At 38.9% G+C, this 23,004-nt stretch overlaps 1 protein-coding gene and 1 long non-coding RNA gene across 3 annotated transcripts in view; one reads left to right on the top strand and one right to left on the bottom strand.

Moving 5' to 3' along the window:
* The window catches only part of LOC145227742 (bridge-like lipid transfer protein family member 2), a 33,149-nt gene that overhangs the window by 9,906 nt on the left and 239 nt on the right, over positions 1-23,004 (bottom strand). Inside the window, exons 2-32 of one of the 2 annotated variants that reach the window (XM_080092652.1) lie at positions 22,880-23,003; positions 22,762-22,811; positions 22,238-22,418; positions 21,185-21,388; positions 20,647-20,872; positions 19,980-20,210; positions 19,271-19,431; positions 18,776-18,882; positions 16,965-17,062; positions 16,250-16,427; positions 15,513-15,612; positions 15,232-15,305; positions 14,499-14,766; positions 13,108-13,287; positions 12,338-12,595; positions 11,539-12,035; positions 11,124-11,258; positions 10,384-10,554; positions 9,562-9,766; positions 9,008-9,212; positions 6,999-7,094; positions 6,767-6,940; positions 6,099-6,241; positions 5,531-5,646; positions 5,035-5,146; positions 4,358-4,523; positions 3,872-4,028; positions 3,226-3,385; positions 2,226-2,399; positions 1,283-1,463; positions 563-665 (exon numbers count right to left, since the gene is read on the bottom strand). In XM_080092652.1, the coding sequence (XP_079948778.1) occupies positions 563-665; positions 1,283-1,463; positions 2,226-2,399; positions 3,226-3,385; positions 3,872-4,028; positions 4,358-4,523; positions 5,035-5,146; positions 5,531-5,646; positions 6,099-6,241; positions 6,767-6,940; positions 6,999-7,094; positions 9,008-9,212; positions 9,562-9,766; positions 10,384-10,554; positions 11,124-11,258; positions 11,539-12,035; positions 12,338-12,595; positions 13,108-13,287; positions 14,499-14,766; positions 15,232-15,305; positions 15,513-15,612; positions 16,250-16,427; positions 16,965-17,062; positions 18,776-18,882; positions 19,271-19,431; positions 19,980-20,210; positions 20,647-20,872; positions 21,185-21,388; positions 22,238-22,418; positions 22,762-22,811; positions 22,880-23,003 (5,235 nt within the window). Of the gene's footprint in view, positions 1-562; positions 666-1,282; positions 1,464-2,225; positions 2,400-3,225; positions 3,386-3,871; positions 4,029-4,357; positions 4,524-5,034; positions 5,147-5,530; positions 5,647-6,098; positions 6,242-6,766; positions 6,941-6,998; positions 7,095-8,166; positions 8,297-9,007; positions 9,213-9,561; positions 9,767-10,383; positions 10,555-11,123; positions 11,259-11,538; positions 12,036-12,337; positions 12,596-13,107; positions 13,288-14,498; positions 14,767-15,231; positions 15,306-15,512; positions 15,613-16,249; positions 16,428-16,964; positions 17,063-18,775; positions 18,883-19,270; positions 19,432-19,979; positions 20,211-20,646; positions 20,873-21,184; positions 21,389-22,237; positions 22,419-22,761; positions 22,812-22,879; position 23,004 lie in introns of both variants that reach the window. The other variant, XM_080092653.1, reaches the window with a different exon arrangement.
* On the top strand, positions 19,434-22,447 carry LOC145227744 (uncharacterized). Its single transcript, XR_013859961.1, has 2 exons — positions 19,434-19,712; positions 19,947-22,447. It is a non-coding gene; the product is annotated as an uncharacterized LOC145227744 (long non-coding RNA).

Below are 23,004 nucleotides of genomic sequence, written 5' to 3'. Positions count from 1 at the left end.
ACCAGTGCTCGGTAATTTTTCGATTTTTAAAACTCATTGCCGAATAAGAGGTGACAGTGTCGATACTACAGTACCAGAAGAGCATTTTTTGGCACAATTTAAAACAATTACAGATAGGCCTATATATAAAAATATATATATTTTTTAAATCAAGCCAAAATTGATCTAATTGGGAGTAAGTACGGAAAAACGTATTTATTTTTTTCCTTTGGAAGTATTAATTTTCAATTTAACCATTTTTTATCTTTTTATAACTGTTTTTTTTTTCAACATATTATCAAAGAAACGGGATACCATTGGATTTATAACAGCCCTTCTATTTAAGGCCCAACGCCACCCTTGTATACATCTGTGTGTATTTTGATTGAATAGAAAACTACCCAAAAGCTTGCATATAGTGGATACATTGGAATACAAACGTTGCAACAATCGCTTAAGCAGAAATATATGCTTTCCTTGCAACATAGAAACCATGGTAAACTGGATTAGGGGAAGTATGGTAGCTCCCCTAACGCCCCAAGCATGTACCCATTTTGCTTAACTTAATTTTTCCCCTTCTTACCTGCTTTGTGGCCGCTTGGTGGGGGATGTAGGTTTTTTCTGTCTCTTACTTCTCCGATATTTTGATTCGTCGAACTCGCCTCGATATTGGCTCCTTGTTGTGCCTGAGTTACAATGGAAACATTGTGAAGAACACCAATATACCAAGTACAGTAAACCTTCGTTAATCCGGACCTGTTTGGACTAAAAGCTGTGTCCGGATTAGGCAAAGATCCGGATTAACTGATCTCGATTAGTTAAAGCCTTACCACATTACGAATCAATTGTACCTTAAGTTTTGCCCGAATTAGGTGAAGATCTGGATTAACCGAATCCGGTTTAACTGAGGTTGTGTTTCTAGCCCCAGCAAGTCTGAAGCCGTGGGTTCAAATCCCACCAAGGCTAGATTTTCGCAACGTTAAGATGACGCAGAGTTCTTATCTTTTATCACAAAGATTCTGGATTTTCCCAATGGTTTGCAACCGGCGAAAAGCTTATGAAACTTAAATACTTCGTGACTATATTCACACAAAACTGAATTTTGTTCCAAATGGATTTTGGTTTAAATCGGTTCGAATGCGGCAAGAGGCCAAAACCGATCAAAACATATTTTTGACTAAAATATTTGGTCTTGCAATTTTCTGCCGTTTAACGACCGACATAATATTAAACGTTTTTGATAGTAAAGAGCGTGGCCACTTTAGTGTGGAAATTAGAAAAAAACACAAAAAAACTTTCCGACCTTTTCCACTACCGGGTTTCGTTGGCGATGACGCATCACTTGTCATTGTGACGTCAGAAACGTTATCGCGTCGATACGACATCTTGGACAAACTCATGAAGAAATTTCGTTCCAAACCGATCGATCGACTCGATGGCGATGACGTCACATCCATATTTTCCCGCCTTCGCAGCAAATAGACCTGAGAGGTAAAAATGGTTTGGTAAACAAACTTGATTAAATAAGTAAGCTGCAAGCAGTGCGCATAAGGTCTCGTCAGTGCAGTTGGTGACAAGAGATTGGCGGTATTGGCTAGTGTAGCCATCTAACGGCACTTCAGTTTGTTGGGAGTAACAGGCTGAAAAGCCATTCCCCACCTATCCTGTTCGGTGCCACGACTGGACATAAAGCACCTATTACAAGCTGCATACTGTGCACGCTGTTTCAACTCATAAGGCCCCATTAGTGCAGCTGGTGAAAAGACATAGGCCGTATTGGCTAGTGTAGCAATTTAACTGCAGTGCCGTTAAATGTTAGTCAATGCGGTTAATCTATTGTTACAATTAGATCTTAATGGTCGAAAAAGTGTGCACTGTCTGCAGCTTACTTATCATTTATAGGCTGATGCTTTTTTATTGATTAAGTAAAACATGATGTTTCAACTTGTTGTCTTTAGATACGAAATTGGTTGTTCTTTTGCTCGGCTCTTCGAAGATTTGAGCGGTCAGTTTAGTTTGACTCGCGTTACTTTACACCTGTGACAATTATTCTGACTCAAAATGTCATTAAATGTGTTCATTCCTTTAACCTTTGCTTATCATTGTGCATTGTTTAGCAGAGTTGGGTTAAGTTTCGAGCATACAAGTTGGCGATGCTCGGTACAAATCGTTCTACACAGATCCACTTTGCAACCCAACTATATTGCAGGAACCGAACCATTCCCATCATATCTCTTCTTTCTTACCTTGGTGTCCTTCAGTTCACTTGTGGTGCTGATCACTGACCAATCTCCCAAACTCCTGCGGATCAGATCTCCCTCATACGGGATGATGACAAGTCGGAAGATAAATTCCACTTCACCTGATCCGCACAACCACTCAATACCGAGCTGCTGGGCGTATGATGACCAGTAAGAAACCTGGGGGGGAAATTATGAGTTTTGTCAAAATTCCACTTGATTACAGAAACATTTTTAGCTGTGTTATTTCGTCTGATGTAAAGTTATGCAAAAATCAACCATATATGTTGTTTATCTACAAGAATTAAAAAAGTTGTTATGTTGACAAACAGCAGCAAGATGTTTCCACAAGTTTGTTGAAAACAATGCAATGTTTGTGATACAGAACATAATGTCAAGGGTTCGAATCCCACCCAGGCTATTTTTTTTCACTCTTCACGTGTGCTTAATACTAGTGATGCACCGAAGTTTCGGTTGGCCGAAACATTTCGGCCGAATCCGCTGTTTTCCAATGTTTCGGTTTCGGCCCGAACTTTTTTGAAAATTCGGCCGAAACCGAACTTTTTTATTGCATGGAATTAATGCCTTAAATTTCATTTACGCCCATACGAAACATCATTAATTAACTTTTTGTTGTATCTATGAAATAACAGCCACGTTGTTTGCAAAATATTAGATGTTTAGCAAACTTTACCACGTGTGAAAGCGATTTTAGTTTGTCAAAATTGAGTTCACTCGCATCAACAACACAAGGTTCAGTTGAAACCATCCAAAAAACGGGGATTTTAGGTTCGGCCTGATTCGGCCGAAATTATTCGGCCTCATGGCCGAATATTCGGTTTCGGTCCGAACCTTTTTAGGCGGGTTCGGTGCATCACTACTTAATACGACATAAACGAGTACATTATTAATTAAATGAGCTACTTTCGGGTAGATGCCGGATTTAAATATGTTTTTATATGTCATTATGGAAGTTATGGCGTCATATAAGACATTATGACGTTACCTTTAGTTCAGGGAAGGCGAATGACACTTTGGCCTTCCTGTAGTGACGACTCAACTTGAGTTTGGCAGGAGCTTGGTTCCCGAAAATCGCTCCCTTGCAAATCGGCCTAGCTACTGCGTTGATCGCGTTCATGAAGTTGCTCAGCCACCGCAGGGTGGTGCTAAAAAAAAACAAAGTCACCAGCGGTGTATTAGGCTGTACAGACCCCACAAATACGCGTTGACGCATTTAATACAACGGTAATACTTGTTCTTGGATACCCTTTCGAACACTAGTTTCGTATACACATGGGCATAAATATGCAAAATTAATGCCCAAATCAGTTTGTGCAACTCAGTTGTGCATTAAAAACAGCGATGCTCGGTACCGAGTACTCGGGATCTGGCTCGGCTTGTCACATCCCTAATGGCCAATAACTTATTGAAAACTGTAAGTTGTAATTGACTCTCTACTGCAAAAAGAACCATTACCAAGAGAAAGTTTGTACCACGTATGGTACACTCCAGTCAGTCTGTTCTAAAGCGCAAACCTGCCTATTGTGTTACCTGGTCACAAGTATATTGGATCTAGTATTCCCCAGTCCACCCCATCAAGTTTTGTACACCCTGGGGTAAACGATACACCGATGGTTACCGATGGTTCTCACCTGTATAGCAGCACTTCAGGTCGCACGTGGTTCGTCTGTGACGTGTTGTCGACGTCATCCGGCGCTTGGTCACGTGACTGGCGTGTGTCGAGTTTGATTGACAGGTCGATGTTTCGCGAGCGGAAGTAACGGAACGAATCGTGGTTGTTTGCGTCGCCTGTCGGTTCGGGGAAAGCGCAAATAATAATGTAAGGCTCTGACGTATGAATATGATCGCCAGTCGGCTCGGTAAAAGTTCTGTTTAAATCGACCATTTAAGTTTCTGGCGTTAACATACAAACGCTTGTGGGATATCATATCTTGCAAATTACTAGTATAAGCCATTTTGAGGGGATTGGGTCAAATTAGAACAATTTCTTTGTCGTATATTGTGACGTCACATAAAAAATTGTTATAATGCTGCTTATGCCTTTTTTAAAAAATAAATTTTAAATTGATGCAGATAAATTAATCCTGATGTAATCTCTTATTAAGTTCGCAACTCGCCTTCGATTTTATCCGGAGCGCTGGGGTTGACCACGTGATGATCGTGCGGGTTGGCGCCTTGCAGACAGATCCAGTCAAACGAGCATTCCATGATGAGGTTGGGAAGATGCAGAAAGCGGATATCGTCGTACTTGGACGCGTTGCGGATGTGAATGTCGAGGTCACCCTGAGTTTAACATTTGATTGACATGTAGAAGTGGTCAGTAGGAGGGTTTGGTGTTCACAAGGGCGCCGGTTCGAATCTCGTAGCGACTAATCTAACCTTGTTTGACAATGTGAAAGTTAACGACGTAAAAGTAAAGTATGCTTGTTTTTGCCTCTGTCTGCAAATGCAAAGTACAATCTGAACGCTAAGCTATATATCGGAACTCTGGAAAAAACAACAACCAGTGAGTTCAATGCACTATTTTTTAACCCCAAGGGATAATTTGTCAGGCCTTGTGGGCAAAATATAAGGAAGTCAATTTTGTGAGATAAAAAGTTATCCGCTATTTGAATACACAGTATGGATCAAGTTTCTTTTTTTTTAAAAATTCTGTAATGCCACCTTAAAGTAAATTTCAACGTAGCACAAACTATTATGCATTAAGAACCACTTCACTAAAAGTTACACGTGGAGGCCCAAAAGGCCATAGGTTTCCCATCCTTGGTATAAACAAGGATATGGTGCCGTTTACCTTAAACAAGAAGCATCCTGGCGTCCAATCCATACTCATGTTCTTCCAATCCCAGTGCATATGTTCTGTTGTGTTGTAAGGATCCAGTGATGCCAGATGGAGAAGGTTGGCTCTGTGATAATAAAGCAGGTTTAAGAGTTGTGATGCAGGAAAGTTTAAACATAGTTTTGCAACCTTTAAAGTCGTTTACCCGTTTTGACTTCAATAGCTTACTTTACCCCTAGACTCAAGATTGATACCCTGATTTCGCACACCAAATTTTGCAATACACCAACTCCTAAACATTACAAGTAATTTAAAAAATGTTTGCATTTCATGATACCATGCATATGGCTAATTACAACACTATATATGCCAACATGTGTGACCAATTCATCAACGCGAAAAATTCCAATGAACAAAAGCGAATACACGGCAGATTTGGGTTTTTAACAAAGTGCCAAGGAAAAGTAATCCAATAAATAGATTAAAAATATGAAATAAATGTATTCCCAACCTTTCCATAAACATGGCAAGTCTTCCGTGGAATAGTAACCTTGATTTATCCCACCACGGGAGGGGGTTGCTGGGATCAACCGACAGTTTGCTGAGCAAGTTGAATGCAAGATTTACCTGAAAACAAATTATGGAAATACGTAAGTTTGGATTTTCTTCAAAAAGCATTCCCAAGCGGCAAAGCTAGGGTTGAAAGGGTTCTTTCCCGCAGTGGGATTCGAACCCACGACAGGCACTTATCTAGGGTTCGTAATACATCTTTCTAGGCTATTGCCCTGTAAAAATCAACATTCGATTTGTTCAGTATAACACCTGTGGCCTAGTCTAATGTAGGCTATCTTTTCGGGATTTTTTGCGAGGAGTAAGCTCTTTTTCTGGTGCATGCTAAAGATTTCAGCCGAAACTTTAAAATATACATCACACCAATATATTTAAACAAAAATCTGGCACTGCCATAGAAGGCAATATGCATGGTCTAAATTTTAACATTTAAAGAGTTTATTATTTTGGCAACCTATCCTCAACAAAAATATTTTAGGAAACACTTTTGTTACAACCAGACCTATTACCTGTGACCAGGCCGGATCCCAGCACGGACCCCAAGCCATGTTAAAAGTGTTCACTTCACTGGTGAGATCATAGTAGAACTTGAGCGCTGGCATGTTCCGTAAAACTGCTGCACGATCCCACGGAGCCGGTAGAGGAACGTACTCTATATATAATACAGTGTATATTTTAGGAAGATTATGTGAAGATTCGCGAATTGTGTTTCCTAAGGCCAACAGAAAAAAAAAACAAGGTCACGTTAGACAACCGTAGAACAGATGGATTCCTAAACCGACACGTGCAAAAATATTAAAATTTATCGTTATTATCCAAGTTAAAACTCATAGTTTTATTTCCTGTTAATCCTCTTTGCCGATTTATTGCTCCCAAAATATTTGTACCAAAGTAAGTCAGGAAAAAATGGACAAAACGTCATGGGATTCGAACCCGCTACCAGAAGACTTAAACGTATTAGGCGCCCTCGCATATTTGCCTACCAACCAGCGGTGGGATTCCAATTTTTTTTGTCGGCTGGTTCTATCACAAAAGTCATATTTTTCAGCCAGTTCTGTTACAAAAAGTCCATTGACAGTAACCAGTAATGCTGACCGGTTCGCTGATCTCATAAAATTTGGTGAGACGGTTCTATGGAACCTGTGCGAACCGGGTGAATCCCACCACTGCTACGAACCTGTCCTCTGTGCAGATGGTGGTCCCTTTTGTTCAGCTCCGCAAAATTTCCCCTCTACTTTCCAATCCGTATAATCCATCATACACTGCGGGTAGTTACGTAATCTGACTTGATGACGTCCAGCGTTTAACCGGATGTGACGACACCACAACGTCACAAATTCCGGGTCGTCACCTGTCAATCAAATATACGTCACAATAAAATAGGTCGAGATTATTCTAAAACTTCATACCGTCGAAATTCTTGTACGGAAATGGAGACACGTGGTCGATTGTTTTGATTGTTTCCATCGCGTTTCGCATTCCATGCATTGTTTCGTCAGCAAGTACTGTTATCAATGAAAAATTTGCTTAATATTTTGCTAGTGAACAATTATTACAACTCATAGTCTAAAGCAGTGGTTCCCAACCTTTTTTGTCCTGTGCCCCCTTTTGGCGATATTCAAATCTAATTCCCCCCTACAAATTAAGTATCGTTTACATTAAGATTTTAATGTAATTTTTTTTATGACAGAAATTCGATTATAAGCTCTATACAGCCTCTAATATTCCTCTTTGTATTATATATCCTGAACTTAACTGAAAAATATTTTATTTTTTTTGAATTTCCCCCTGGTTGGGAACCACTGGTTTAAAGACTTGGTTCGCGAGAAATAAAAATTAAAAAGTATTGCCAAATTATAAAGTTTGACAACAGAAAATAGATTATGATTTATAAACACAAAACAAATAAACATGCTCAACAACACAAATGTCATAACAACGTCACAGCAAACGTCATTGGGTAGCACGTCATGCAAATGCTGAGATGTTCACACTTCCTCATACCGGAGTTAGAATTATGCGCTAAAGCTTAAACTGTGTTGCTCGCGTTTGCGTGGAGCATGAAGCGGGTTGCGAGCGAGTTTAACGCGACCAACTATAACGTCGTTGTTAAAAATCAGAAGTAGGAATTAAAAACGTAAAAATGCCCCCAAAACCAAGTTTTTGTTAGTTAACATGAAGAACGTTTTGAACAGTGTTTGAGGTTGGACAACATACTCCACACGTTGGGAAACATTAAATATTGGTGACATAAAAAAAGTTTCAATTTTTTCATCCCCACTTCGAGTGTTAATTTTTAGCATTACCCCAATTATGTTTGACCAATGGATAAGTTAAAAAAAAAATTTGCCACATTATTGTGGTGGGTGAGGATACATTTTTACGACAAATAAGAAAAAAATCGGCTTTGAGATGTTGTAATGTACACCAGTATTTCGCCATTAGGTCCGAAAACACCAGGAATGTTTCCAATTTAAAATATGGCGAATATTTAGCGGCACAGTTGGAAATTTCCCTCGCGGCGTACTGGTTTAAAATTCACACCGATTCAACATCTCAGCAGCAGAAACAACCAACCTGACGCGGTGAAATTAGTGAGTGACCAAGTGAGGAGAACAGACGGACTGCGGTGTTTGTACATTTTGCGAGATCGCGTCTGATAAATTTTGATGTTCGTGTGCGCCAACTTGCGGTAGAGCTCCTCCACCTGACACGTGGTGGCGCAACATGCAAGGCAACAAAATAAGCAGAAAATCAAATATTTGCAGCTGCTTGAGACTTGTTTTTGTTAATTTGTTTTAATCAACAAAATAAAAAAAACACCTTTTTAGGAGTTACAAACGTTTAAATTTAAAACATATTCTTTGAATAATAATTTTTCTGCAAATAAATCCTGAAAAGAAAAACGCCCAATCAACGATTTTTTGGCCAAAAATGCATTTCAGCATTTTCGGTAAAAAATCGAAAATATTCTGATCTTGATGTATCACTTAATTATGGGAAACACTGTTCAGGTATGCGCCCGCATTTCCCGGCAGCCAAAATCACAACAACTTCTTGCAACATAAACATCCCGGATGTTAGTAGCACGCATCACTGAACATGCCACGTGACAGTTTGTTTCCCGCCAAATCACCTATTGGCAATATGACGTCAGATACGTCTCCACACAATGAAATCAAAATAAGTTGTTATTTAAAACAAAGTTGTTGTCTTTTCAATATTAAACAGTATTTTCTCTCAAGAAGATTTTCTACTTCTGTAATTTTTTCAGGATATTTAAAATCGCCAAATTTTCATGATAATTTGGAAAACCCTATATCTGACGTCATACAAACAAACACAAAAACGCGTGTTACGTCACAATCAATTTGTTCCAAACCGAAAAGTGAGCAGGCAGGCAGGGGAACACCCGAACCTGAGAGTGTAAGTTCCCCCACACACCAAGAAAAAATGCACGGGTTGGGGCTGTCCTGGGGCGGAGACTTCTGGTGGGGCATTGGGGGCCGGTTGGGGCCAGGCATAGGGTAAACAGGAGCATCCCCGGGGCCGTGAAAGTCCCTGCAGCGGCCCAAGTATATCTTGATGCTTTCCTCCTCTAGGCGGCAGTAGAGCTCCTCAACCTTGGGTTCGGTCAAATATTGCTAAGCTGAGGTTGAAACTAATAAAATGTTTTGTGCAACACTGCAAGAAACTCGTACCTGCTTTCTAAAAACTTAAACGATTTTAGTCACTTATTAGTCCGTCGTGTTTAGTAAAATTCATTTTTTATGGTTTTTGGTAAAATTCAGAAAAAAATACCGAAAAAAATATTTACAAACGAAACTTGGAGATAGCTGATAAGTTTTCTAAATAATACAACATTATATTGTTACATAATCATGATCAGCGCAATTCTGACTCAGCAAACAATCGTTACACCTAAATATGCTGACTCAGCACAGGATTGTACAACACAGCGTGTGACGTCACCTTTTTGGCGGGAAGAATCTCGCCTCTCTGGCGCCGCATTTCGGCCATCCGCTGGTCGAGCACACGTCTCCTCTTCTCACTCTCCGTCCACTCATCCATCATAAGCTCGTGGTTGTCATGGAGACGACACTCGAACAACCAATCAGCGAGCTCGAACGTGAACTGCGTCACAGTGATGAAAAGATCGGGAGGCAACTTCGCGCTTCTGTAAAAAACAATCAAAACAAATAGGAAAATCAGCAATAATTAACACATGATTATAACTGGGATCAGCCCTGAAGCGTTCATGCAGACCAGTGATCATGTCATACTCATATATAGAAGGCGCCTTCAATCGGCGTACTAATAAGATGATAATAATCGCAGCATCACATCAAAACCGCGAGAGCTTCTAAACTTTAGAATCTAAAGCAATGGTTCTCAACATTATGCTGATCGCGACGACTATTTTCTATCGCTGCGTACTACCTAAACCCTGTTTAAATGGGTAGACCAGGAGCTAGCCTGTTCTTTTTATGATCTGACTTGAATTGGGTACAGGAAAACGTTACTCGCATACCACCTTGAGATCTCCGGCGTACCAGTAATAGTAAACATACTACATGTTTAGAGCCACTGTTCTATAGTAATTGCCACATAAAGCAGAATTAGCACAGATCATGACAACAACGATTGTTGAAACCTCTCAAATGTATTAAATATATACAAGCCCTCTGGCAGTTGTCTTTAATCAAATAAGAGGAACAATTTACGTTGTAAGTCTGTGTTTGGTATTCCTATTTGTTTTTTATTTGTACTTTTTTTATTTAATTATGTTTGTACCTGAACGGATGTGATGTCTTCCGGTAAAGCCCCTTCACCCATTTCCACGTGGTGATAGTTTGGTCGAAAGTTGCGGCAAAATCGTATTTATATGGGAAATTTAATCTGCAAGTGTCGATGCTGAAAGCCCAAGCCCTGTTGGTCGGAGTTCGTAGGTCCGGAAATCTTTGCCTGTAAAAACGTTGTTTAATTTTACAAAGCTATATTCTTTGCAAATTGTTTGATTTTGTTGATATACAAGATGAACTAGACTTTTTCTATCCTGTGTCTTGTCATATGGCAATGCTTGGTGTCCGCCTTGATTCGGTATGACGCCTTCAATGGGCCTGGCGTAGTATGATTTATTTTCTTAATGTCACAAAACTATTTTCATTGCAAGTTGTTTTATTTTATGATTAAAAAAATTACGCTTAATAGCCTTTTTGGTAAAAACATTATTGCTCTCAGATAAGTGTCTAGCCGTACTGTTGCAAGGGATTGCTGTTACTAACTGCCAAAGCCACCTGAACCAATCTTTTATTTTGTTTATTTTAGCGTGTTTGTTCTAGCACTCATTTTTATATCGCTTTGTACTTCGATTTCCAGGAACTGATGATGCCACATAGGCTATATATATATTCCTTCATTTGAACCGTCTGATTCTGTTTTGCCAAGGATTTTATCCTCCATTGGTTTACTGTACTATTGCTAGCTGTTAGTTTGTTTGCTGGTCAATTCATCACATTCTACATCTAGCCAACCTGTCCCGTTGACAATCCGCGTTGTATGACGACAACTCGACAATGTTGTTGGTGAAAGTCAGAATCTGATTGTCGTCCATCACTATGGCAACCTCGTCACACCTCATTGCAGTCACGTGCTCCGACTGTTCGCAACTGGAAAAAAACGAAATGAAAAAATAGTTGCATTGCATCGATGCTACCGAAGCAAAATACAAGATCAGCTAGTGCTTCTTTCCAATTCAATACTAATGTTTAAAATTGTGTATTTTATAAACTTCACAGGTTATATTCCCAGAGCTTGAGTGTCTATTAACAAACCACGCGTACAAATTAAAGTAATTTCCTCCCCGAAAGTTTTAAAATTATCTTGATAGGAATTCCTCTCTGGTTGGGAACCACTACCGTTTTCAGTTATTCCTTAAAACCAACCTACCTCAGTTCGGAGACACAAAATTTCACACACTGCTTCGTAGTGACGTCGAGCTGCACCACTAGAGGCGCTAGATTGACGCTCATCTCGAACACATCACTGGGGGCGCTAGAGTAACCATCTCCATGCATTCCAACCCGAATACTGTTATGCCTACGCGAACGGAACTTTCCCTGGTCGCCGTTGTTGCCGAACAATGGCAGTTGTGACGTAGAGGGAGGTGATTTTTTGGAAATCCCCTTGCGTTTGAGATAGGGAGCCAGTATATTGAAAATTTCGATGATTTGGTAATGCACCATCGCGTGGAGGGCGGGTGACCACTGGAGGACGACCTCGCCTTCTGATGTCAAGGTCACCGCTAGATGGCGCTTCACTCCACGTGCTCGTTTTCCCGCCTGTTCCGCGACCCGACCGAAGCTCGTCGCTGATTGGTCGAACGAGGAAATGTTTTCCCCGCCAAATTCGTCGTCCAAAATCTCATGCTTGGTTGAGTAATTGAGCTGGAATAACGAAGAAAATTCTAATCGTACGTAAACGTAAAACGAAGGTGTTTCTAAAAACAAAACCACCTTTTTCTGAATACCATTAATTGCAACCGCTACAAATACTATTCTAGTTTTTTTTCGTTTTGGTTTAAAAAATGCTATAAAACGCAAATTCAGGGGTAATTTTCGCAATGTCAAAAAGATGGCATTTCAGAGTAAAAATTCACCAGAAAAGTTACAGCCAAAAACGAGGTACACAATAAAGTTTACACTCTAGCATAAACATATTAGTTGAATGAAATAAATTATCGCCTTACCTCAAGCAAACTGAAAGCCATCCGGCAAGATCCCATCAGCGCAGCGTTCTGGCACGTATAAGCGGCCGCTACGGTCTGCTGCCTGCGCATACTGGGGCTGACCGTTGCTCCAAGAGACCGACTCCCATTTCGCCCAGCCTCGTACGACGCGAATGCAGAATAAAAGGGGTTATGCACGGTCGCTATAGCAACACCAACCAGACTGATGACGCGGTTCGTACTGCCTATGACGTCATCGCTGCCTCCGGTGATCTCAGCCTGCGTAAAGAATTTAATCGAATCAATTTGGAAAAAAAATATTTACAAATTTTATAGCATTTGGTCTAACTCTAAACGACATCGGTCTGCAGCAAGACAACATAAGTATTTTATGGTGCCAAGTTAGTGGTCATGCATTTAAATAGTGCAGTGGTTCTCAACTAGTGGTCCATGATGATTTTTAGTTGGTCCACAGGGCGGTACTTATATTTGGTGAAATAATGGAAATAGTTGAATAAAGTATATTGAATATTCAGTGCAAAAAAGCTTATCCAAGTTATTGAACATTTATTGTTAGCTGCCAATTGTGTTACAAGTATTAGAAATTTTGTTCCGAAGAAATATATTTCAGGCCAATATGCTTGTTGTGGATGTTTTTTATTATTAATTAACACTGGACTGGTCTACGATATTCATTTATTTAACTGGTGGTCCATGGGCTGAAACGAGTTGAGAACCACTGTCCACCCACCTCATGCAGCGTTTGAAAAAACTTATTTGACCCGACTGACCTTGAACTGGTCAACCCGAACGATGACGCACTCAGCACATCTGACGTCATCTGACGAAATAATGAAGGCATTGACACGTAACAGTTCCACTTCGACGCACGCAACCGTGTATTTGTAAGTTGATGGGAAACGCGGCGATGCGTGACGGGTTTTTATCCTCACACCGTCTCCTGTAGTCATCTGAAAAATGTGATTTCTATGAGTTCGGTCGACGAAGAATTGTTTGTTTGTTTCACTTTTATCCTCGGTGGGCGGGCAACGTCTGAATGCGTTATGCTCACAATGAGTTCTCGGAGCAATTTCGCTTAAGTTTCTTGCTCAGGGAAACACAAGCGACCGAGATGGGATTAGAACCCGAGTGGACCAGTTTTTTGAACCAAATTATTGCAATATAGGCTTGTGTAGTAGTTTCGATCCTCTAGACTCGATATAAGTTTGTAACTAACTGACAACATGTAAAATAATTGCTCTTATTACTAAACAACACTAGGCAGGGACTTGAAAGATTGGCTTGATTAAAACAAAACACACAATGTGCCATGCTTGTACATGATGACTAAATCACAGCACGCCAGGCCTATTAAAGGCGTTGTACTGAATCAGCTGGTCTCCCAAGCATTCCCATTTCGCAAGGTACAGGTTAGAAAAATCTAGCCTGCGGTCGATATGCATGCCGGGATTGCTGCTCTGCACTAGGGCTAATCCCAGTATGAATATGTTCATCTTATGGTGACTATATTTTATTGCAAAGGTTTTTAAAACCGCTATTGTCATTATTTCCAATGTAAACCATTTACACTAGTCGCGAAAGTGTAATGTATGGGGAAAAACATTGTAAAACATGAAACGATCTCTAAACTCGATTATGGATGGATAGAATCCTACTTGAGGCCACATCTTACAGTAATTATTACTATTATAAGAATTGGCCGGGTCGAGCGAGTACCCGAGTACTCTGTAGCGAACAGCGGCTTTTTAGTACTCGGTACTCGATTAAAATCTGCTAAACATCGTACAAAATTTTGAACCAATTTCGGCATAATCTAACTCTAATCCAGTGGTTCTCAAAGTGTGGTATGAAACTCTATAGGTGGTACGCGAGAAGCTTTCTGTGATATACCGAATTTAAGCCTAACAAAACTGATCAGCCGTGGTGTGGGCGTTTTGGACATTATTTTGAAATTGCTCAATATGCTAGCCAGGTTGAAAAAACCGGCCTATTTCTTGGGCTATCCATTCAAACAGGGTTTTGGTGGTAAGCAGCGATAGAAAAGTTGTCAGGTGGTATGCGATCTGTATAAGATTGAGAACACTGCTCTAAACTAACTTTACTTGACAAATGATTTTAACAAAACTATATTTCATATTATTGTGATATTCTGTACACTTGCCTGTCTTCGTAAAACCTGTCGAGATGCGTTCGTGAAACCCTGCTCTGCTTCGCCCTCTGGTGGTAGCAGTACGACGAAGCAACTCTGCAACGCTTGTGCCGCAAACTTTGAAAGTTCCAACTGAAGTCCGGATATTTTGGCGTCGATCAATAGCGCCACCTCCTGGACATCGCTGGGCTCGTCTGTGATTGGCTGCTTGAAACTCGCTGAACCGTGAAGCCGCAGGTTCTCAAGCACGATCACGTGACCCCACTCGTGGATGTCGGGTCTGTGGTGTCAAATAGGGGTTAAAATTGGGGATGGACATAAAAACTTGCAATTCTAAAACCGGGAATGAAAACACTTAGTGGTATACGCCAATCGAAGGTGTGGTACCGTATATAGTGCTCTACAGTAAAAACAGCCTTTCAATAAGACAAGATTTCATTTAAACAAACAACAGGACAAAGAAACTTTTATTTTAAAAACCTTAAAGAAATGTTAAGTTGATGCAAAACGAACATCGTTGCCACTTGGTGTGTGTTTGCGGTTCTTACTACACTGGCAAATGCTAACCCAGACGTAACCTACAGACAGTTCAGCAAGATTATGCAGAGAAATATTTCTCAACTGCACAATTTAAGGTATTTTTGGTAAAATAAATGATCTTGGTGTTAAACATTTTAACGTTTCTAGTACACAGTGTCACAACTAGTTCGGTGTTAAACCAATCAGCACCAAACACGTATAGTACCTGATAGTTGGATGATTCCTTCCCACAGCTTCATCACTACCACTCGGGAAAATTGTATCATTGTCTTGCTCAACCTGTCAACAAACAACCATTGTCACGTCACAACGAATGCTGTTGCGTCAAAACATAGCGAGAAAGTAAATTTCGCCGAGTTTAGCTTTTGAGCGAACTCCAAACAATAACTAATTTGTCGTTCAACTGGTGTGATGCTAAACAGAATACTAGTTGTTTTACAAGAACGCAACCTGGTGGACCATAGGCTTCACTATTTGCTAACTCACCAGACACCAGAAATGATCGAGTTTGGACATAAAGTTGAAATCGCGGGATTGAAAACTCTGATCGACCAAAACTGTGAAGGAATCAAGACCGATGCTAAAACTGGAATGAAAATAAGTGATCAGACATGCTCGGAAACACATTAAAACGATTAAGTCAATCTGCTTACGAGCAAATATCGAACACCTACACGAAAGTTAAAAGACAGAAATACATTTTCTAATCTTAAATTGTTTGCCTATTATGTTCTTTTATCTGACAATGGGGTAAAAACATGTTTTTGCATCTGGTAAAAAACAATAACACTTGGCAAGATTTACTCATAAACAAAACTGCCAAAGAACTTGTGTATATAGAACACATCATAGTACAGACGTTTCAACAATCACTGTTGTTATCACCTGTACAGGTCATTTACAGTTACAAACGTAACTTGCTGATATAAAATTATGCCAAAACGGACCGGCTACGCTCCTCTTGGTCGAGGGAGGGCGCAGTGCTAGGGCTTCGTGCTCCAGCATTGTCCCCCCTCTCTTGCTCAAGAAGCCGCCTAGCGGGCTGCTTTTCTGCATTTGCTGGCTACTTTGGGCGGGATCGGTTTATTTGTCTCTTCATTAGTGTAAAAACAAAAAGTTCGAATTCGACAAAAAATGTTGAATAATATTCCACCAACGTTAATTAAACAAGAAATGATTTTGTTTCTTAAATTGGAAAAAAACTCAAAAATATAATTTCGTACCTTGGAGGAAAATCAGAAACTTGTCCTGTCGCAACGAGCGGTGTCATTATGACGTCAATGCTTGCGTCATAGATGGTGCATTCGAATATTATGCTGATTCCAGCTTCGCGAAATAATTCGGGGAAATCCGAGATCGGTTCCTCTCCTCCGATTAAAGCGTGAGATGCTGATTCTGTACCTGAACGGGGGAAAAATGAAAGTTGTAAATTTGAAGCAAAGGCTTAAAGCAAAAAATATTTCGTGGTTTTCCACTGTGTTTTAAATATTAGGGCTATTTGAAAGGAGCATTTCGTCTCGGTGTTTTTTCCAGTAATTTAACCATACCGAGTTTTTGCAGAAATTTCAAGAATGCCCAGAGCAAAACATGCACTTAGTGTTCAGTCTATTTTAACGCAAGAAATGGCTTTCGCCAAATGAAAGGCCGCCTACATGATGGACGCCTTGTCCTGATGTATTTGTGTCAAAGTTGGACATTTTCTTGAACACTGGCAAATCAAACACTTAATTATCCAGAGGTTTTACAGAAAAAGACAACTTGGGTGAAACATATTAAGTTTGTGGTAACTGAATTGCCTTTCTGAAAAATTCCATCAGAATATTCTTGGGGTACGAAGAGTGTTCTGACATGATAAAGGGGTACGAGCAGCAAAAAAAGTTGGGAACCCCTGGACTAAACAACTACAGAAAAAAATACATATGCGGTAAAACATCCAACCTTTGAGGATATCTGGTGCAAGTTGTTTCGTGGCAGAGTCAGGAGCGCTATAAGTGCGGGTTCGTCTGGGAAGAGGAGGGGTGGATGATGTGCTTTGACTGCGAGAATACAAAAAAGTTTAAACAACAATATTCGTCGACAATGAAAAGAGTCATGTACTTTAGCAAGTGCAGCCGTTAATTTGTTTTTACTTTAAAGAGGGCCTGTGGGTAAACCGCTGGGTCAATCGGGGTCAAAAATACAAGAACCCGCTGGAGGGAATTATCTGTGATGTGTGTAAATTAAAGAACTCATTCACTCTTTATTAATCAAAAAGGTTTAACAAACTCCCGTTAGACAAAAAAAAAAAAACGGGTGAAAAACAAAACAAAACGAGCGAAAACAAACTGTGTCTCCTTTAGGGAAGGGTTGTACTTCTGGGTACTAAAGCGTGCAAAAAACAAGCACAAATTGGGTTTTATTATTAACTACAGCACGTAATACAAGCAATTAGAACAGTTTTTTGCACCGATGATGACAACAGCGATAGTTGAAAAGTTTATACTAAGATGTGTTCAATATGTACTAGGTTTCTGGCAGTTTTGTTTTTTTATCCATGTACAGATGATGGTTATCAAACTATTACACAAAAATATACTTCCCAAATGCGTAGCCAAATCCATACCCACCACTGCATGTTAAGAATACTATATGAATCCGATAAGGTATATGGTTATATAGTTTATGCCATGGGTGTGCGGCCATTGAATAAAAGTTATGTGGCCCGCAGAGACGCTTGGATTTCAAATGTACTGACAAACGAATCCAACTATTATATATTTTTGAGTAGATTTATGCGCCCGATGCTATTTTTTGGCGACCTGACAATATGCTGTGAGAATCAAATGTGAATTTTACTTGTAGTTAAGCATATTCGGTAAGCGACAAAGTAAAATCACCTTGTGTTATACACAGGTGCGGCCTGCGATCTAATTTTGGCAATTGTATTTGGCCCCACCGTAACAAAGGTTGCACACCCCTGGTTTATGCGAACAAACACGCACAATCGAAAACAATTATACAAGCTCTCCGGGAGTTTTGATGTTGATCAATGTACACGTGATGGTTATAAAACTATTATAAAATAGATTTCCCAAGTGCGTAAATAAACACATATGCCCAGCAATGAATGTTATCCGACTAATATATGGTGTAGCTGCAGCGCATCTACCATCCATCCACCAACTGTGCCCTCAACTTTGTCGCGCTTTGTAACGTCTCAACTTTGCACAGCTATTTCCGGCTTGGTGAATATTTTAGCGCAATTGTGCTGCTACGATTTGTATCACCGGCAAAATAAACTCAACTCAACTCAATGTAATGCACTGTGGTTTTGCAATAGACAATCATTTTCTTTTAGCACATTGCAATATTAAAACACACGAACTGTTAAACTAACCTGGCATAAAATTCGATAAAAACGCAAAAACATCTACGCAATTGCCTGCTTCTCGATCATTACTGCAAGTCAGTTTACCATGCGGTTTCTGTTGAGGCCCATTTTACGCCTTTTGCCTGCGGTTGATTCTGTTCAGTTAATCAAATACCTCTACTTAGTTGCGATTTCCACCTATTTGTTGAGGTTGGGCTGTTAAGCGCAGGTACGATGCTTGTTCAACAAAATTATTTGTCTGTCACTGTACGCAATAGGAATGGAGGACTTGAGCATGGTATTTGTTAGTTGTTCATACACGGATGGTAAAATGAATTGGTAAGAAGGTGTTTGTTATGTTTGGAGGTTTTATTTTGTTTTTCTACCAAGTTTTAATTACCTTGTAGCATTGCCGCTTCCAGTTCTGACAGTTTGTTCAAAAACGCTTTGCTGTCGTTTTGCGTCGTGAAGTTTGTTGAATATGATACTCCAGAATGCCACTGATTCCTAAACAAATGTGAAAAGATTTTACTTACAGCGCTTTTTATAGTTTTAGATCCACAAAGTTTGTGTTCAACTGAGAAATGTTCCTGTATGCTTTACTACAGACAACAAAGTCTGTTATTGGCCAGAATTTTACTTTTTGTTTGGTTTCATCTGGAATTCTATTGCCTAAGTCTGGTTAAACATTGCACATTTTGTTCCATAGTGATTTTATAATCAATATTTTTTTCAGTACAAAATTAGTAAGATTGATTAAAGTTGACTTAATATTCTACATTTGTTTCACTGAAATGAAAGAGTTGGAGGTGGTGCTTGAACCCTAAACCCTATGATTGAAAGGTTGTCACACTTATAACCCAGCCTTTAGTTGATCAGCTGGTTTCATACCAACCTTATGTTTATAATCTGCGTGCCATGATGTCAAATCCAATGATGTCGACAACACCCCGTTAGCATTTAGTTTTGTTTCAATCAAAGTTTTTCCCATTGTTCCAACTTTTCTTTTGTAATAATCAGTCATTGTGACATCATCGATGAGCAAACGAACGTAACCTTAAAAATATAAGAGATAGTATCATAGAAATCATAAAGTAAAGTGTGAGATGCTACAGATAAAAAAGGTCAAAAAAACATTAATTAAACAGCAAACTCAGCATAAATTCATTTTTTGTGCATAATATTAAGTAAAAAGTTATTTTCCGGTTAGAACATTCTTACAAGAAAAGGTATGTTGACAAATTGGTTTCATTTAACAACTAATTGTCATGTTAAGCTTGCAAGCATAGCTGGTTCAACTAGTTTACAAGAAACAAAAAAGAGTTTTTGATATACAGGTGAGCTTTTACAAAAGCAAGTACAACAAACTTATTCTTAAGTTATCAAAAAGCTTCTACGGTGTTTTGTCCACTTTTATTTGGAAAAGGTATTAAATAAATTCTCAAACTGAACATTTTAGTTGTTTATATTTATAAAAAAACTGACATTATTATGTCACATGCACAATGTCATCTCAAATTGAACAAAACACTATTGGTTGGTGGGTTAATGCATATTTTTTTTTTGCCAAGAAATACATGACTTGCCAACAGACATGCATTTACCACAGGGAAGGTTAAAATTTCCCAAGCTGTTGTTTCCAAACTTGACAGCAACAAGATTTGAAGCGTCTTTGAACTGGCGAAGTGCGACTTTATTTGCCACGACATGAGCTCCTCTTGTTGTTTCTCCCATTGTTTCATCGCCGAAGAAAGCCAAACCAAAGTTTTTCACAGTTACACATGTTGAGTTTGGCAGTTCATCCACTACTTTCGATACATAGGTGTAGATCAAACCTGGTTGAAACAAGATTATTATGATTTATTTTATAATGTTGGTATTAAAACACATAACTTAATGGCTGTTTGTGTTAAAAAATTATCATGATTTGTTGTATATTTGTTAAATCATTTAAGTTTGGCAATTTAAAAGTAGCTAGATTAATACAAAACTACCAGGAAGCTGGTGTGTAGAAATTGAGTTTTATAGCAATTGTTTCTGTCATCATCAGTGCCTAATGTATCAGGAGTTACAGCATGAGTTTTTTACGACAATTTATTTGGTTTATGGGTATTTTGCTGTGAGAAGTTTGATTTAGTTTTTACTCACTTATTTGCAGTATGTATTTGTATGTATAGGCTCCCTGTGAACTTGGTCAAAGTTTGCTAACATTTTATTCCAAAAAAATACAAATGCAATAAAGTTGAACATACACAAAAATGTTGTACCTACCGAGAAATTTGTTGCCAATAATATTTTCATCTTGTACTGGTGGTTTGATTTTCAACTTGGGAAAAAGAATACCAGGTATAAGAGCGCCCTCATGCAGTTCAACTTGTAAACGAGCAAACTCTGCGTCAACAGATGCCAAGGTGAAAGTTGGAAAAAGTTGTTCGGCCGAAATAACGAGTTCCAAAGCTGTGGAGATTTCAGCGATGCACGAAGTCACCTCAGATGCCTGAAAGGAAGGTTTATTTCAACAGTATAGTATTGTACAACTTTTGTAATTAGTTGTATCAGAATGAAATTACAAAAGTAAGTTAAAAGCAAAAAAATCTAGCGATTTTCAAGACAGGATTTGTAAGGAATTTCACTGAGCATGGTACAGTATGATAAAATAATTGTTAACTTTATTATATTCTGTATGCAAGAAAAAAAACGGAAATTTAAATTATATCTGTTTTTATTGCACATACAGGCATCAATAAAAGCTTGACAAAGCAGAGTTGCTATGCATTTCCTATGCAGACTCAACTGAACTCAGCATTACCTCTTTGGGACTTTTTAGTACTTTTCCATCAACACTAGCAATGCTGAGACTTCCGACTATTGCACAATCAGTTGTAAGATCTTTATCTGGGACAGTGTTTTCTGATGCAAGTCTGATCTTGTTGAGGTTGAGATGAACCAAAGAATCCGGCACCAGAGCGTTCAGTAACATGAGATTGAGTACGTCGATGTTTAATGATGCATACTGAAAAATAACAAGCAAAAAAGACTTTAGTAACTATTTTCCATTTTAACACAATGAGGAAAACTGTTTTGGGTTGCATTTATTTTTGTTAATTCTGTCTTGTGCAAAGACTTAAATCTACAAACTTATTTGTTGATAATCACATAATAATACTGTATTATGAAAATTACCATAAATTTTCAGTCTATGCCTAGTAATTCATCTGCATGAGAACCGAAACCTTTTATTTATCTTTTTTTGATTGATCACCGGGTTTAGAGCAGCGGTTTCTGTTTACCGGAGCCGTTATACTTAGTTTTTGCAATGTGTAATACCTCATGACCAGTTGCAGATAAACATTATTCAATGCTAAAAGTTAAAACACAGATTATTAAACACTAGAGCAGTGGTTCTTAACCTTTTTTCCTTGCTGCACCCCTTTAAAATCAACGACCAATTTTCGCACCCCCTTTCAAATCACTAACCAATTTTCGCTCCCCCTTCTGTAATTGCCTAAATAGAATAGACCTAACCAACCTTAATGATTCAGCATCCCCGCACCCCCTAGGAACAGTTCTCGCACCCCTTGGGGGTGCGTGCACCCCAGGTTAAGAACCCCTGCACTAGAGGGAAACGTTTAAGGTTTACCTCTGGTATTTATCACTTTAAAGAAATCGCGAAAACAATGAGCTTTATTTGCAAGAAGATTTCATTAGCAAAGCAACATTTACTGCTTAAAAATATATCACTAATCCTGTTTTTGTATATTTTGGTACACAACAAAAAATGTGCCAAAAATTTGCCAACATTCTTAAAGGTGATCTCTAATAAAAAAATTTAAAAATTTTTGAAACTTTGCATTCAACTTACTTTAAAAAATCTTTGCACAAAGTTTAGTAGAGCCACTCGCTTTGTAGCAAATGATGGGGATCGTTTGTGGGTTTTTACATTAGCAAGGTTAGACGGATTTTGTATCAAGGTTGGGGACAAGTTTTGTTTATTTGTTTCCGCTCTAACTCGTAATTCCCGGATATGAAATGTGACCAGGTGTCTGGAAACAAATAAAACACATTGTCAATATCTTGATAGAAAGCTCTTAGTCAGTGTGTTGATTGTAAATGAAATGACATGCTGTAAAACGTAGAATGAGGTACAACTTTGAAAATATATAATCAAGTTTAACTAAAGATCAATCTTCAAAAAAGACCTCAAATGCCTCCTGTAGCTTGTGCTATAATGCATCATGTAGATGGGAATGCCTGTTTATTTACTAGTCCACTAAGACAGTATGAATTTCCCATAAACCTGTAAGCTTATACCATGTAGCTTTGCATGAAATACTATCACAGAATGATATTTGAAAAAACATCCAGCACATAAGCAATTTATATTACCTTGCATCTCTGTCAAATAACTTGAGTCGCAATGTGACTTTGTCAATTTCCTGAAAGAATAAATAAATAATTATGATATCAGACCAACATAGCTCTAACATAATCACATGATTCTTACAATGGTTTGAAGCTGGTTAACTCGAATGGTAATCTCGTTGGCTGAAAATAAACCGATAGATTTTATGGCCACATCCACATTAAACTTCGATTTCACCAGTTTGGCCACTTGCCAAATGGAAAACC

Source organism: Phallusia mammillata, chromosome 5 (genome assembly GCF_965637545.1).
Source record: "Phallusia mammillata chromosome 5, kaPhaMamm4.hap1.1, whole genome shotgun sequence".
Taxonomy (NCBI): Eukaryota; Metazoa; Chordata; class Ascidiacea; order Phlebobranchia; family Ascidiidae; genus Phallusia; species Phallusia mammillata.
The sequence above is the reverse complement of the archived record's forward strand: the minus strand, read 5'-3'. Positions and strand labels throughout refer to the sequence as shown.